Raw genomic sequence first — 17,413 nt, forward strand, 5'->3', positions numbered from 1 at the left:
CCAAAGCTAAATACATTTGTTTTCTAATTGCATTTAAAAAAATGTGTGTTTTGAACTAGGGAGTCTTATAAGCCCCCTCCTCTTTAATAACTCCATACCTCGCTCTTCCTTCTCTTGAATTTACAGAAGTGCAGTAGTCTAAAAAACGATTCTGACTGTTTATTGGATTAGATATGTCAGATGCATTCATCAAATAAAAATGGCATGGGTTGATTCAGTTGGCCCCAGGTCTGGGGTTAACAGTGGCTGATTAGAAAGGTTGTCTGAGTGACTGCAGCAGATTTTATAGTGAGATGAGTGATTAGCATCAGAATGGAGAAGTGTCATACCCTCCTCTGTAACAAGAAATGTCACAGGGAAATGAAGTCTGCCTGCTCTCGTGATGCAACTGTAAGACTGGGGAAAGTGTGGAAGGAAATGCAATGCTGTTTTCTACTCTTAGAACAAATGGAGATAGCATACAGGTGTGAGGTGGTCTGCAGATCAAAAGTGGTCTTAAATTTGCGACAGAAAATGATCTTAACTATCATTATTCATCTAAAATGACCACATAATCTTAATCTTTGAAGAGAAGGTGCATTTATTTGATGAAATTCACCAAAGACAGAGCAGTGGAAGCTCAAAGAAGAAATCCCAGACTGAAACACCTGAGAGTAAAGGTTGTTTTTTATTAAACAATTACACATTAACCACTTATTAAAATGCTGTAACATTAACTATGTGATTTCAAAATTCCCAAACAGGTCCAAAGACAAAGAGAACACACTTGGCTCACCAAACGGTGAACTACATCTAACCTGATTGCAAACATCCTGAAGTAGAAGGAGACTAGAGGAGCCAAATCCTTTTTAGTTCCAAAATTCTCCACATGTCTGACCTAAACAACCACAGCCTTCTTTTTAAAGCACTGTAGATGACTATAATTTATGATATACATAATATATGTGGTTTATACCTATCAATGACCCAGTGTCCATGCTCTGTCTTAAGTGTCATATATTCATATTGTCACCATGAACCTGGAAATAAACAGTTCAGTCCTGATCATAAAGATTTGCCTCGTTCTATTTGGAAAAAAACACATCATAAGATGTTTAGCTTATTTGGTGCAGATGCACATAATTGCTGCATGGGCTGCAGCTATTTGGTGCATGTGGTCCACCACGCTTTCCTCCTTATATCGCCTGACTTTCTACAGTTTAACGGTGAACACTTGATAAACACACTCCTCAAGACACTTTTTCTTGCAGAACAGAAAGGAAGAGTCTAATTCAGTTTGATTGGCTGTTGAGCTAAAATTGATGTTTTTTGATTCTAAGGTAAGTTTTCAGTTATGTCACACACAAAAGAGCCAAGTGGAACACACAACACAGATAATGTTTGGTAGTGACCTGTTTCAGAAGTGACAATTTTAGAGAATCTAAAGCTCAGGCTAAAAGGTACAGAATGTGGTGAGTAAGCATGGGTCTGCACAGTATGCAAAAATCCCAATAAGGCTTGCTTAACAGCAGAAAAAGGTGCTCCTGTAGTGACATTTCTTAACATAACACAAGGATTTTTCAAACTTTTGAACCCATTTCAAACAAAATTATGAACCTTTATTCATCCTCCATTAAGCTTCTTGAGAGAAGAGAAAGAATAAATATTTTATGATTAAAAAAAATGTTTGGTGTGTGGCAAAAATCAGTCATAGTCGATGGATTCAAGCTTTCAGTGTTTTAGTAGATGTAAAATGTTTGGACAGCATTTCTCACACAAATCTTAATCATTTGAAAAGTAAAATCTTAAAGAGATAAGTGTGTTTTTCTCACTTCATTTTGAAATATATCAAAGAGATAATGCAATATGCAATAGCAAATAATATTACAATCTATAAAGGAATAAGACAGCCTGCCTTTTAATCTAAAGCCACCCTTGACTGGAAGAAACCGCCTAAATTTCTCTCATTTACTAAGAAAACTGTAAGAAAAAAATCTGCATAGCTTCAGGGACAGTTTTTGTATCTCACAGTCGCCCTTATGCTTGTTATCATTGTTCCACAGACTGAATATCACAGTCATCATAGTTTTTCCCACACAAGCAAGGACTTTTGTGACCTTCATTCAAAGATAACAGGAGCAGCTTAGTGCAAGTTGCGGAGGACAGGAAATTCCTGAGCTTGACAATTCTTAAAAATACAAAAGCAGCTTCAAGAGGCAATGAAAGTTCTGTGCTACTGTGGAGACAAAATGTTGTGAAATCATCTAAGAGAAGGCTGAAATTCTTTTTCAAATTATATTTTGGTGTTGAAGGATGAAACAGTCATCTTAAACTATAGTTTGGTGGAAACATTCTGCATTTAGTAAGAATTTCTATATTGAAAGCTTCCTTTCATTTTTCTGATGGCACATCTGTATCCATATTTTTCACTGGTTGATATTTATTTTCTTTAGTCTATTTACCATCTTTTAACTGACTCGTGTTATCTTCTTATTCCTAATTTGCTTTGACTGAAAGTTTTTTTTAAAATCCTGAGCAGTCTCACTCACTGTAAACCAAAATCAAGTTAACTCACCCTTCCCTTCTTGCCACTGGTTTACTCAAAGAGAGGGCAAGAGAGTACAATACAACATAAACAACATATCAGATGCCATCTTCTCTGGACTAAAGCTCATTTAAAATGGACTGAGGCAAAATGGACTGTGGTCAGAAAAATCCAATTTTGAAATACTTTTTGGGAACCACAGATGCCGTGTCTGTCAGAGGGACCATCCAGCTTATTATCAGTGTGCAGTTCAAAAGTCTACATCTCTGCATCTATGAGGTTGTAATAGTGCCTATGGTGTAGGCAGCACACATCTGGACAGGCATATTGATGACGAAATGTATATAGAGGTTTTAAAGTAACATATGCTACCATCCAGACCACGTCTCCTTCAAAGAAGGCCTAGCATATTCCTGCAAAAAAAAAAAAAAGCTAAACCCCACACTGCAGCTATCACAATAGCATGGTTTTGCAGTAGAAGAGGAGTCTGGGTGCTGAGCTCACCTGCCTGCAGTCTCAACCTTTCACCAATCTAAAACATTTTCTGTATCATAAAATGAAACAAATCCGGCAAAGAAGACCCAGGACTGTTGAGCAGCTAGAACCCTATCAAACAAGAATAGGAAAACATTCCTCTCCCAAAACTCCAGCAACTGTTCTTCTCACTTCCCAGATTTAGAAGAGGGGATGCTGCACAATGGTAAACAAGGGGCTGTCCTTACTTATTTGAGATATGTTACTGTCAAATTCAAAATAAGCTAATATTTTTTATGAAATGAAACAGCACCCCAACTTTTTTGGAATTATGGTTGGAAATGTCTATAAATTTTGTGTGTGCTGGTGCCCCATCACATACAGAAGGTTGCCTTTTTATTATTTGGCCCCTCACTCTTCAAATCCCGAGTCCACCACTGCCTCTGACATTAACTCTTAGGCTTACTAACTGTTGTCCAGAGTATTTTTTTACTATGATTCCACGTTATTTACTTAATTAACAGATCTGAATTCTCAGTGACTACTGAATTTCACTCGGTAAAAATGTATTTTCACTTTACTTAAGCTGTTAATTTGAAATAAAACGCTCCATTTCTGTTGGAGAGATTCTCATCAGCACCAGATCAAGTTTGGCTGCACGGTACAGACGTCACCCTGTTCTCCTCCTCGACCAATCACAGCGCAGAGGGCGGTCCCAAACAACACGAGGTTAGATTGACTCTAGGTCCGGCTGTGAAGGTGGCCCGCGTGGATGGTGAGATTTTGACAACATGGAAATTTACCGCTTAGGGAGATTTTCGTGATACCTCCGAAGACAGAGGAATAAAACGTAAGTATATATCTATTATTTATAAGTCATATGTTAGAAGTTTTAATTTGAACACGTGCAGTTTAAGGAAGGTTTAAGTCGCGCGTGGACCAAACTTCATTGACAAATGTAGCAGTTTCATATTGTTTCCCTTATTACAACTCCACCTTATCAGCCTGAACGAAATCAGCGTGTATTCTTTAATTTAAGCGGCTGTAATTATAGTCGGGATATGTGAAATGTCCTAGATCTCAGTTATTACTAATATTACGAGAAAACACGCTTAGCCTATCTGGTCATATTAGTAACGCCAATTTAAACGTAATTCATAGGAGAGAAGCGTTCATGGACAGATCTAACATTTATCGAGTTTAAATCTGACCGAACAAGTTCGTTTGTGGGCCAGTACAGTTCCTGAAAGTACAGGAACAAGGAAATAAATCATGTTTGACACTGATAGTTTGATAACTTTCATAAAAAGCTAAACCATTAACTACTAGTAATCTCCAACCACATGTGTTTCATCACATTCCTGTGCAGATTTGGAGTCCTGCTCTCCTGGGCAATCTGATGAAGACATTAAGCCCTAAAGACACTAATTCTTTAATGCTTTCTTTCCTTTCCTTCCTCTGTCTAGGTTTGGCAGCCAGAGACATGGAGGGGCTCCAGGAGGACAGACTGTGGGGGAAATGGAGGGTTGCTTGTGGTTTGCACAGTTACAACTTGAGGGATGTCTTCACATGGTGAGCAGAAATATATCTACTTTTTAAGTTAATGACATTGAAATATTACCCAGGTGAATGACTGTTAGAAAACACATTTATATAACTCTTTTGGAAAAGTGTGAACAACTGTATTTATGATGGATTAATTTTACCTGGCTGCCTAAATTGTGTTATCCTTGTATTTTGCAGCTTACTGAGTACTGGAATAGAACAGAGCCATTGTTAATGCTTTAATCAGAACCTGTGATTTTTTATTAGGTAACAACTTCTGCTGAGAAAGGGCCTTCAGCACAAGATAGTTAGCCACATACACCAAGTATTTATAATGTTGTAGTAAGGTTCTGAGTTTTTATGTATTGGATAATCCACATTTGAGATGTGCTTTGTTCTAGATATCACAATTTATCATACCATAGCCTACTTATCTTCAGAATTTAAATGCCAACTTACAGCTGTCACTAAGTTGGCCATTAACAGATCAGGGATTATGGACATAATATTGGTATTGGTGGTGGTGGCAGTGTAGTGCAGGGTATGTAGCAAATAGCCACGGCTTTTTCAGTCTCCATAGAGTATACCCACATCTACAGCCATTCTCCTAGGATGGTAAAGGCAAAAAAGTGACCTGAGTACATTGCTACACTGCTTTATAATGCATTACCTCAAACACTGAAGAGGCTGGAATTGTTAACTAATAAGTATAACCATGTCTTCTTTGCCTATAGTCAGTTGGCTAGTTACTATCAGAAAATCCGCTTGTTTTTTGGCCGTTAATTTCCCCATGATCTTTACTCTGTGAAGCAGGAAATATACGAATACTAAAGGCCTGTTTTTATGTGAATTAAATATTGTCTTATATGTCTTGGTTTATAACACAGTGTGGTTATCCTTTGCTGGATGGGCCAATTAAAAATATGGTAAATAAACCAGGAGTATTCTCACTTCACCAGGCACCACTACCCTTCTGGTTTTTGGTAAATAATTGCTCGTGAAGTAAATTATTGTTATACCAGATGTGTAATTTTACCGTGTATTCATTGGCCTTCCATATTGGCAGACATATCGACAGCAGGTTCATATGGGGCTCTTTGTACCTCTCAAAAAGACAGATGAAGCTTGGTTTTGTTGTTAAAAATAAATTTTACACATAATAGACATGACATGATAGTTTAAAATACTTCCAGTTTTCCCCAACTGAATTACTATATTAGCAAGGATACATACTTCTCTTAATATTAGAATCTAATGTTGTTAGTCTTGTTTTGATTCTGCTTTTAAAATATGTCTTAAATACAATGGTTTCTAAAATGAGGAAATAAAGCTACTACTCAGATGCTTTATACTCCATGCAAAACTGAATAATCAATCAGTGAATATCAAATAAATTATTCAAAAGTTTCAATAATGGCAGTACATCTGAAAATCCAAGTTGTGAACAAAGCACAAACATCTCACTAGTTTATTTGGCTCATACCACAATAAACACACATTTTAACACAAGGCCTTCATCTGAGCAGCCTTCACAAACACTCTGATAAAGCCTGTGTGAAATGCACATTGTGTTCTGAGCCATACAAACTAGTGAAATGACACTGTTTTTCTTACATAACTGGGATTTTGAGATGTGCTACCTTTTTTGAAACGTTTTTTAGCTTAGACAATGCACTCTTCTGGTAATCTTTGCTGATGTGAAGTGAATCCTTCTTCTCCAACAAATAAATAACTGAAGTGGCCACAGTTACGACCATGTAAGACAAAACAGCAGCTAAAAAAGGTGTTTTAGTGCATTGCTCATTGTAGAAATATCCAATTTGTTACGTCAGTTTACATAAATGCCATTGACAACTACTGATGAAGTATGAGAAACCTGAAGGGTCGTCCCATTTCATAGAGGGAGATTTAACCACAAGGGATAGAGGTAAAAGTTAGAAATGGGACTGAGCCCAAGTTTAAGCAACTGACACTCAGTTGCTTAAAGCATCTTAAAACATCTAATCATAATTAATAAAACTAGTCTTCAAAGCGCTTCATCGATGATAACAGCTGGGTTTCTATTACAGTTTTTTGCTAAATAAAAGTGATATTTCTTAAATTTCAACTAAGTACAATTGCACTTTGAACGTGTTTCCATTGAAGGGAGTTTCGGGCATGAGCCTCACAATTCTCATAAAATCTCAACTCGTGAGTCTCTGCTACAATGAAGCTGGACATTCAAAACCTGTTACCTGTTAGTACGGTTATGATTACATCTTAAGCGGTTTCCTTGATAATTTTGAACAAAAGATGAAGACAAAAGATGATAGTTCAGGAGCCAATTAAAAGGGTATAAGTATAATGTAAAGAAAAGTCTCGTCTCCTCTTCTGTCTACACGTACTGCGCCATGTTTTCTCTGAGTGAACTGGCCATGTGACTTGTTAATGCAGAAAAAGTGTTTCCATTGCACTTATGCGATAGATTTCTATATCAAAACATCTGAAAAACTTCCTCATGAGAGTGTTAAAACTTTTTTGCAATATTTGAGAAGTTTTTTGAAATTCAGGTGTTTCCATTACATTTTTTTATTGTGCTATTTAGATTTTGTGTATTTCTAAGGGTAATGGAAACACAGACATGCTTTTATCTTTCCTTGAGCCTTTGGAGAATTTTGAAGCTGCTGACTGTGACACTGCTATAGAAAGAGAAACTGGGAGTAAGGGGGGAATATTTCTGTCATAAATAAACGTTAGGTACACTTACCCCTCTGGTATCATCAGTCACATGAACAAGAATCTCACACATTTTCTTTTTCACTCCTAACTTCTTTCAGCTGCAGTCAACAGGAACAATGGTTGCCTCCTTGTGTCATTAACAACCTGTTCACTGACATCTCTTTGGGTATTATTCATGTCTTGAAATGATTGTATGATGTTGTTTCAAGAGTTGTCCTTGTCAAAACAATCAAGAATACCTCCTCAGATACCTGAAAAACCTGAGTACAAACTCAGACACCTATGGAGGAAGCTCATGCTGACAGCCTATATGTTTATGTACAGTATGTATGCTTGTGCTGTAACAGCACGTTGTGATCACAGATGGATACTGGAATGTAGATTGACTTGTAAAACAATGTCTTTGCCTTCAGGCTTAGTTCCCTCTTATACTCACTGCATGGGTCTGTCTGAGAGTCATAGGGGGTGTTGTTCTGATATGTAAAATTTTATAAATGTTTCCAGCTTTTTAAGTAGTTCACAATGTTCTTGCTGACTCTGCAGGCATCTGCTGAAGACCATAGTGATGGGCCAGGTGTTGTCCCTGCTCATCTGTGGGACTGCAGTGAGCTGTCAGTACCTGGCCGACGCCGGGGTGGAGACGCCCATGCTGCAGAGCTTCCTCAACTATGCCCTGCTGCTGATCATCTACACCACCATCCTCTGCACCCGCAAAGGTCAGCATATCTGGACTCCTCCTTGTTTTCACAGCTGAAGATAGAGAGGGTTGGGTTTGTTTTTGCAGCCACAAAAATTTGCTTTTCTGCATCCTTCAACTAACAATATTTGTTTCTTCAGGTGACAGAAACATCGTAGAGATTTTAAAAACCAAGTGGTGGAAATATCTGATCATGGGTCTGGCAGATGTGGAGGCAAACTATACAGTTGTGAAAGCTTATCAGTTCACAACACTGACAAGTATACAGGTAAGAGGAGAAAAAATATTTTTAGTTCAGTCTGGTGGCGAACTCCTGAATAAAATGAACAGACATTAAACAGTCATTTAAATGTGACTGATATGTATGTTTAAAAAGAGGTTTTAGTTGGGACATCATTAAAAATGCAGAGTTTTATATGTAGTTCTCCCAGAGTAAGCAGTAACAACTTTTCTGTGTCTAAATGAAGTTTACTATAATGACATATTTGCGTCTTGTTTTAATGTTGTAACCTCGTAGCTGAAACACTCATCTAGTAATGGGCATCTGTAGATGGACATTCGGTAGAGTCAGTGGTCCCTCAACTGGAGGGTCGGGATTCAGTCCCCGTTCCTGCAGTCACATGTCCATGTCTTCTTTAGGAAGTCACGTAACCTCCAAATGCTCTCACTGCTGCATCACTCACACATGGTTGTGATTAGTTAATACTGATAACCACTCAGCAAAACAGCCTTTTCTTTCAGTGTGTGAATGTGGGTAGTCAGTTGGCTAGAAAAGCCCTGTACAAGGACTTAAAGGAAGCGTCACATAAAAGCATTTCTGTAAAAGTAAGTTTTAGGGAGTGATTTAAAAGATGTTACTGAATCTGCAATCTGAATCTTTATAGAGAGAATGAATGCATGAATTAGTCTTGTGTTTTTATCAGATAAAGAATTTAGAAGTTTTGTGACAAATCCAACCAGAGGAAACATTGGCTTGGTGCTAGGAATGGGCTGTAATACGGTACTACTGGGATATTGAAAAAATAGCCATGGTATTGCTTTAATTACCATCATAAAGGTGGAGCAGTGTAAAGTGCTAGTTTATAATAAAAGCCTTTAGGATGTGGGTCTGATTCCAGCAGCAGCTCTACCGTCTGTGTGTTAAGATGTTATAATAGTGGTTACAGAACTCCTCTTCATACTGTCGGACTGAGGTATTCCTAGATTGCTATTCCTAGATCCTGTCTGATAATAGTTTGGATAATTATTTCTCATATTGCCTTTTAAGATGGGGTATGGAAAGAACATATAAATCTTAATACACAAATAGAGAAAGAAAGGAAATGAAGGAGACAGAGGATCATTTGTAGACGTTCAGTTTCCCTTTGAAGTTAAAACAATGCTGCAGCTATGATTCACTTCTAGCCCTCCTGTAATACACCTCCTTATTGTTTATTTTTGCACTCAAATAATCTTGTTAAAGGCGTGAATGACAAGCGAGTAGAGGCATGTGCTCTGATTACTGTCCTTGTGCTTACATGCCACTCCTTGGTCAACCTGTATAATGTGGTTTTAAAACACCTGGCAGTAAAACTGTTTACTGAAGTGAATTTTATGGAAGGTTTACCGGTATGCAAGATTAAAAAGTGCCCAATCATACTTGGTATTACAACAAACATGTCAATAATCCATACCAAGCCATAGACAAAAATATATACTGTAACCCTACTCACATTTTTGAAGCATATAGAAATTTAAAACCTCTCAAATTGTTGACTGCAATTAACTGTTATTTCCATTTTTTTTTGATGAATCTGTACAAATTCCAATCATTCATAAAATGTATAACATTGTAAGATTTGAAAATGAAGCCATAGTCGATTGGCCAACACCAAAGTGACAAGGATATTGATGAACACTTACTTTTGTATTGTTTTTATCTATAAGTGATTATGTCTAAGCTCATATTTCATATAGTTTTTTCTGTGTTCCAGCTACTGGACTGTTTTGTGATCCCGGTGCTGATGTTCCTATCCTGGTTCATCTTGAAGACTCGCTACAGGCTGGTCCACTTTGTAGCAGTGATTGTGTGTTTGTTAGGGGTGGGGGCCATGGTGGGAGCCGACATCCTGGCAGGCAGAGACCAGGGATCCAGTAAGGACACACTGTTGTATAATGCACTCAAAATATTAAGTAGTGTTGTACTCAAGACCACACTATCAGAGACCAAGACTTGCCCGAGACCAGAGTGCATGGAGACCAAGACTTTTGGGGGTCAAGACAGAGTCAAGATCGAGACAAGACCAAGACTATAAAATCAATTTTAAAAAACCATGACAAGGTTGAACAGAGCCTTCTCTCTTTAATTTTAGTTTTCTTTTAAGTAAATTTGACAGATAAAAACAAGGGGTCTGCAACTCTTTCAAAAAACGACATGCAAAAATCTCAAATCTTAACGAATATGTTTAAGTAACTTACTTTAAAAAATAAATCCATGTATGTATTTAAAAGCCACTGACAAGTCAATAATTATGTTAGATATCTTAAAATGAGATGTTTATTTAGATTTGTCAGGTGATGAGGCCTAAAGTAAATGTTCAGTGGTATTTCTGACCAGAAATAAGATGGACTGATGTCTGAGTTTTTGCAGGTGTTGCTATTTGTTGTTTTAGCAAGTGCTTCTCCTTATTATCACATTAATGAAGTTGAAGAAAAGCAGATCAGTGCTGGTCTCGACCGATCTTGATGGAAAATCCGAAGCCCAGCACGTCCGAGACCGAGACACGAGCAAGTAAAAATGCTCTCGAGTCCGAGACAAGACCAAGACATTCAAAATGTGGTCTTAAGAACGGTCTCAAGACCAAGACTGTTCTTCAGAACTACAAAACTAATATTCAGACCCTTCCCCCTTTTCACACTTCACTGTGATGCAGCTTTTTGCTTAAGTTATCTAAGGCCAAAATTTTACCTGCAAATGTTTCTTGTTCTCCAAGTTTTTATGTCAAATATTAATATGATAATAAAATTGATATTTACAGTATTTACAGTGTGCCTCCTTGTCTCTGTGCAGGTAGTGATGTGGTGTTGGGAGACGGTTTGGTCCTGCTCAGTGCTGGCCTCTATGCTGTATCCAATGTGTGCCAGGAGTACACGGTGAAGAACTTGAGCCGAATCGAGTTCCTGGGCATGATGGGGCTGTTTGGGACCGTCATCAGTGGCATACAGCTGTGGGTTCATGTTTAAATCCAACATATATTCACTTTATAATTACTAATCATTGGTAAAGAACCACATTTATAGTTAGTTCTGCTAGATCAATAAACACTGCATTTGCATGTATTCTGACATCTGGGCATTGAAAACAAAAATGAAATTAAAAAGAATAGACAATTCCAGTTTCTGGATATTATCCTCAAAATGAAAAGTTTACCTTTGCATTTTCACTTCCTATGCTCACTTCTGCTTTGTTTTTCTTTGCAGAGCTGTTCTTGAAATTCCTGCAGTAGCAGTGATAAAGTGGGACCTCCACATTTGTAAGTTCTCCTTCTGTTAAGTTGAAGAATAGAAACATATGATAGTGTAAAGGAATCACGGACAGCTGATTGTTGCACCATCACTCCTCATTAAAGTCTCTTTATTTTATTTTGCAGCGATGCTGTTTGCTCTCTATGCGCTGTGCATGTTCGCTCTGTACAGCTTCATGCCTGTGGTGGTGAAGATGACCAGCGCTACAGCCGTCAACCTCTCTCTGCTCACTGCTGACCTCTTCAGTCTCTTCTGTGGGATCTTCCTCTTTCGTTACACAGTGAGTCTAGTTATAGCTAAACACATTTTAACAGGCCTGATAGCTGTGAAAAAGACCTTTTTATGATAACCATGAAGTAAAAATGTGATCTTTTTTATTCCTTGTTAAAAAATACAGTTTCACAGCCCTTAATTTGAGAAATCCTTTTTTAGATTGTTTGCAGCAGCAGGACAGTACAGTTGAGTGCTTGAAAGGAGCTCACACAGAAAGGTTTTTGTTGCTCTTAGAATGAAAAAGAATCACAATAACATCCAAACTACAACCTTTCCTTTTTAAAAAGCAAACTAAAGGATCCCATTATTTTAACTCTTATGGATAGAAAATAAACAAAGGAATTAAAGGAATTAATCAACCATCAATTGTTTCACATCACTGAAAAATTAAAACAGTTGCAAGCATTTGGAATTTAACAAGAGACATGAAAAGTTGAAGAGTTAAAGAGGTGTTTTTTTTTTCATTTTTAACAATACAATTTCTGTTGTATAACCTCATATCCTTAATATTTATTTACTTTTTTTTTTCAAAAAATATTTAAGAAATCATAGCATTTTGGAAAGATTCTGTGAAGTTGAGAATACATATTTGAATATTTTGTTCAGCAGTGTTATTTGAAGAAAAGAAACCAATCAAAGCATATGGAAACACTGATATTAAGATATAATAAACATTCTTTGTGTGTTGTTAGCCTGTTGATATTTTATTTTTTGTTTTATTGTTATAATTTCTATTTTTTTTTTTTTGCAAGATGTTTTTTGATACAAAGGTGGATTGCAGTGTTAATTTTGTCAACTAAAAATATGACTAAAAAATGTTAATTGACTACCTTCCATGAGGAAGACTAGACGAAAACTAACTAAAAAAAACATCTTTCGCGATGAAAACTTTGACATGAAGTCAGTTTAGTTCGGTCAAGGAGTCTAAAACAAGACCAAAACCTAAGTGGTGTCTATGTGGTCTATGTGGTGTCTATGATCTTTCTCTTCTTTGCATTTAAGGCATATTGTTATTTTATTCAGTGTAATCAGTAAAAGTACTGATAATGCATTAATATGAGTGTTTTACATTTATACAATGCCTTTAAAAAGTATTCATCCCCTTGGATGTTTTACCCTTTGACTGATTTTATAAATAAGTCATGGTCGATAAGATTTGGCTTCTTCACGAAAAACAGCTCTTTAATGTCTAAATGAAAACAGAGTTCTACTAATTAATGCTAATTAGGTAAAAATATGTAAAGTAAAATAAGTAATCACATAAATATTCACCCCTTTTAAAGTGTCTGGCCTAATTCAACAGAGGTCCAGCTAATTGGTGCTAGTAGTCTAACAAATGGGGATCACCTGAGTGTGGTGAATGTGTTTCAAGTGATTGTAGAGACCTGTGTCTGGAAAGTCCAGTCACTGGTTAATCAGTACTCCTGGCTACCATTACACCATGAGGACAAAAGAACAAGCAACTCAAAAGAAAAAGGTTATTGAAAAGTATATGTCAAGGGATGGATACAAAAATAATTCCAAGGCACTGAACATCCCCCCAGAGTTCCATCATCAAGAAACGGAAGGAAAATGGCACATCTGTAAATCTTCCATTTTTCACAGTTGCGTATATGTTTTTTTTTTAAAAAAGACCACCTTCAAGCAAAATTACATTAAGTACTAATAATGCCTTTACAATTCTGGAGAATTACTGTAGGTATTTCAAAAATGGGAACATCTGTAATATCAATGTCTTCTCTCCCATCCTCAGTTCTCCACCCTGTACATCATCTCTTTTGTCATCATTACTGTGGGTTTCATCATGTTCAACGCTGTTCCCACCTACTCGGCTCTACCAGACTCTAGCTCAAGTGATGATGAAGATCCTGCTGCTGATGGCACCTCGAGCCGCCTGTTGTCTCAAGACGGAGACAATCAGAGGACTGAGACAGTCACAGCTGTGGCTGCTCTGTGACTGATACAGAAGAAGAGGGAGGAAGACATTGCTGCTAGAAGAGAAGTTCATTACAGATGATGACATGCCACAAACTCAGATGGGGGGCAGAAAATGTATAGAAAATGTATATCTACATAGAAAGGTGCTATCAAAATGCCAAAGTTTTGTGCTCTTTATGACTGAACCAACAATTCTACAAAAATAATTCAATCTTCAACTTCTTTTGTGTCCTGAAAGTTGTGTCAAATTCAGGAAAAAAAGTTTCAGAGCTAATGGGGAAATGGCAGGAGACAGATTAAAAGCACCTGTCTAAAGTCAGTACTTGAGGTGTCAGAAGTACTCGCCTCTACACCAGTTAAACCAGTTAACCTGCTGGAAAAATCACTTTTGTGAAAAGTGCAGGGATCATACCTAGTGTATGTAATAATTTTCTGATGATAATTGCAGTTTGCTCATTCAGAGCTTTTATGTTCCAATTTTCCTCCATTCCCATTCCTTCCTAACTGTTGTTCACTTCCTGCCCCCCATCTGATATTCTTGTGTCATCGGGATCATGCAACTGCAAACAACCTGTTGTTGCAGTTGTACAAAGTTTTGTATTTTCGTTATTAAATTTGATGAAGCTGGTTTAATATTTTAAAAGTTAAAAAATACATTTCATTCCTATTCATGAAAGGTCACTGAAGATATTCCTTTTTAAGTAATGTTAAATGATCACCTGTTACTGCACTTAATGTCAGACTCAAAGAGTGTATCAACATGGCTGCTTTTTATTGTCCCTTAAATATTGTTTTTCTCTTTTTTTTTTGAAAATTTTTATATATATTTGTAATATATTGGCAATGCCTTTTTTAAACAGCTGCATAATTGAGATGAACACAATCCAATCAGAAAGTTGTATTTTGTTGCCTTTGATGCTGTTACAATCTTCATTTGGTAATCTACCAAATCCACTGTAATGACAAGGTTTTGTTTACCTTATGTTGCCAAGTGTATAGCATGTAACCATGCAGCAGAAGTTTTACTTTTATAATATTAAAGACAGTTTTTTATATTTTCTTTTGTTCTACATTATTTCTCTGCTATTCAGCACCCTAGTTGATATTATTTACTTGCTTCATTTTACGCTATTCAAAGAATAATTCCAAAATGTTCTTTAATTGGAATCAACCCTAAATTTACACTCTTCTCTAGATTTTATCTAACATTTAAATAATGAGGCACAAAGATGCAAAATGTACTTTTTCAGGCTTTTCTAGCAAAAATATGCACCCCTGGCCTGTCCATAATCCCCCCAAGAATCAGAATATACCCCCCGCTCCCCCTTTCAGAAAATGTGTGCTGAAACAAGCCATTCTCAGATTTTTCCCTCATGATGTCATGTGGGGAGTTATCACCGCCCCGAGGTTTGGTTGCCCCTTCCCTCTTGGTAGAAGGTTCCACCCTCCTCTGAGCAGCCAGCTGAATGGAGGATTGGGAGAGTCACATTCATTAAGCCACATCCATTTCCTGAGAGGGGCGGAGTCAAATGTCTCATTAACATTTAAAGTCACAGAAACAGTTCTGAGCAGGGCTGAAACAGAGGCTTTTTTAGACATTCAAAAATCCAACATTGAAGTGTTTTTTCAGCATCAAACTTCACAGGCATGTTTCAGGGAGCTCTGAGACCAATATAAACTTGTCTTAAAGCGGTAAAATATTTGACCTATAAGGATGCAAATATGCCACTTGAGCTGTAGCCTGCATAACAAAGTTGGTTTCCAGCTCATTTAGAAAGCTGTTTCTTTTTCAAGTAAATTTGCATTAAAAGTAAGCCATTTCACCTACAGTTGTGGTCACTTGCCATATGTGTCACTAGAAAAAAACCCAAATCTTAATAATTTAGATTCTGTAGATTTGGATAGACTATAAAGCTCCTGGGAGAAACTCTAGGTTTGCATTGGTTTTAGAGCCCCCCTGTTGACAAAGTGGTATGTCTTATCTCTTTGCAGATCTTGTCCTGTACATGCGAAAGGGTCACTTTCTGGTGTCAAACCCTAACCAAACCTTTAACAATCAATCACTTTTGTAAATCTTTGCCATGGAAAATATAATTGGAGACTTTCCTGTATCCCACTGAAAGTCACTTTGCCTAACAGTGACCGGACAGTTGAGGAGACTGCCAGAGCATTTTAAATTACTGTTTGGAAATTACCCATCTTACTTTCAGTTGTATTGTTTGCTTTCATAGGCCATAAGCAGACTCCTCACAGTAGCTGGGTCCTAGCTGAACAGCTCATTTCCACTGCTGCTGCTGAATAAAAACATTTTATTTGCTGGGTTGGGAGATTGAGGAAGCCCTAAGTGTACATGCATCCGTCCTTTTTAATTTTACTGTTTTCACTCTGTAATAGTGATTACAGTTGGAAGCATTGCATTGTCCAAAATGTATACTGAAGATTGTCCTTCGCTGGAGACATGGGGTCTATCCCAAAACCTGACAACAGCCCCATACCATTATCCCTCTTCCACCAGAACTTCACAGCTGGAACAATGCAGTCAGGCAGGTGATGTTCTGCAGGCATCTGCCCAACCCAGACTCACCCATCTGACTGCCAAATAGAGAAGCATGATCTGTTGCTCCCCAGAACACATTTGTACTGCTTCACAGTCAAGCATTGGTGTGTTTCACACAACTCCATCTGATGCTTGGCACTGGACTTGGTGACATTAGACTTGCATGCAGCATGGAAACCCATTCAAAGAATTCCTGTTGCACAATCCTTGTGCTTACGTTAATGCCAGTGGAAGTTTGGAACGCTTTAGCTATGGAAGCAGAGCGGGGCGTTGATGACTTACATGCATCATGTGCCTTAGCAGTCGTTGACCCCACTATGATTTTATGTGGTCACTTCATGGCTGAGTTGCTGTTGTTCCTAAATGCTTCCACTTTCTAACAATATCACTTACAGTTCACTGTGGAATATCCAGCAGCGATGAAATTTCATGAACTGTATTATTGTAACGGTGGCATTCATCGCAGAATTAGACTTTTCAGATAGCCCCATTTTGTATCACAATGGAGACTGCATGGCTAGGGGACTTTATTCACCTGTGGCAACTGCTCTGATTCAAACACCTTCACTTAATAATTAATAGTTGTGCCCAAATACTTTTGGCCCTTCAGTGTAGGATACAGCCTACTCTTATGATACAATTTTAAAAAAGGCGTTGAAAGTGCCTCTCACACGCCGGTTTTATTGTAGTTATCTCATTATGTTACAATGTCATTTAAAGAGACACTTTTATCCCCTTATTATTTCAGGAGTACTTCCCTTTTCCAGATATAAGTTAATTTTTAGCAAATTGCTATCATGTGAAATCAGCATCGTTATCCTATTGGCTCGAGACCAGAGGAAATCAACCTTTAAAACTAGGCTACTAGCCAAAATATGATTTTTACATTACTATATGGTTGTTATTTGTTGCTCTACCCCAATGTGACCAAAAAGGTAAATGGGAACAAAAAATAAAAAAACAAACAAACAAACAAACAAAACCTAGGAGGGTTGTAACTTAAAATGTAAACGCCAAGAAACTCTCATAACCAAACCCACAGACTTTCTCGCTAGCAGCATTTCAAACCGCAGCTTTAACAAACATGCTAACTGACGGTTGGGTTGATTTTTTTCGTAACTCTGGGTGACAGTGGCCAAACACCTGAATTGCGCAACGTAATAAGCTTTATTGTATTGTTTGA

At 37.4% G+C, this 17,413-nt stretch overlaps 1 protein-coding gene across 1 annotated transcript; it reads left to right on the top strand.

Moving 5' to 3' along the window:
• Positions 1 to 3,732: 3,732 nt before the first annotated feature.
• On the top strand, positions 3,733 to 14,733 carry slc35f2 (solute carrier family 35 member F2). The gene is made up of 9 exons (XM_041801503.1): positions 3,733 to 3,848; positions 4,465 to 4,570; positions 7,805 to 7,977; positions 8,099 to 8,226; positions 9,932 to 10,091; positions 11,008 to 11,164; positions 11,418 to 11,470; positions 11,588 to 11,742; positions 13,489 to 14,733. The coding sequence occupies exons 2-9, from the start codon at positions 4,482 to 4,484 to the stop codon at positions 13,690 to 13,692; spliced, it is 1,119 nt and encodes a 372-aa protein (XP_041657437.1). The 5' UTR covers positions 3,733 to 3,848; positions 4,465 to 4,481; the 3' UTR covers positions 13,693 to 14,733.
• The last annotated feature ends 2,680 nt before the right edge of the window (positions 14,734 to 17,413 follow it).

The sequence above is a fragment of the Cheilinus undulatus genome, linkage group 12 (genome assembly GCF_018320785.1).
Source record: "Cheilinus undulatus linkage group 12, ASM1832078v1, whole genome shotgun sequence".
Classification (NCBI taxonomy): domain Eukaryota; kingdom Metazoa; phylum Chordata; class Actinopteri; order Labriformes; family Labridae; genus Cheilinus; species Cheilinus undulatus.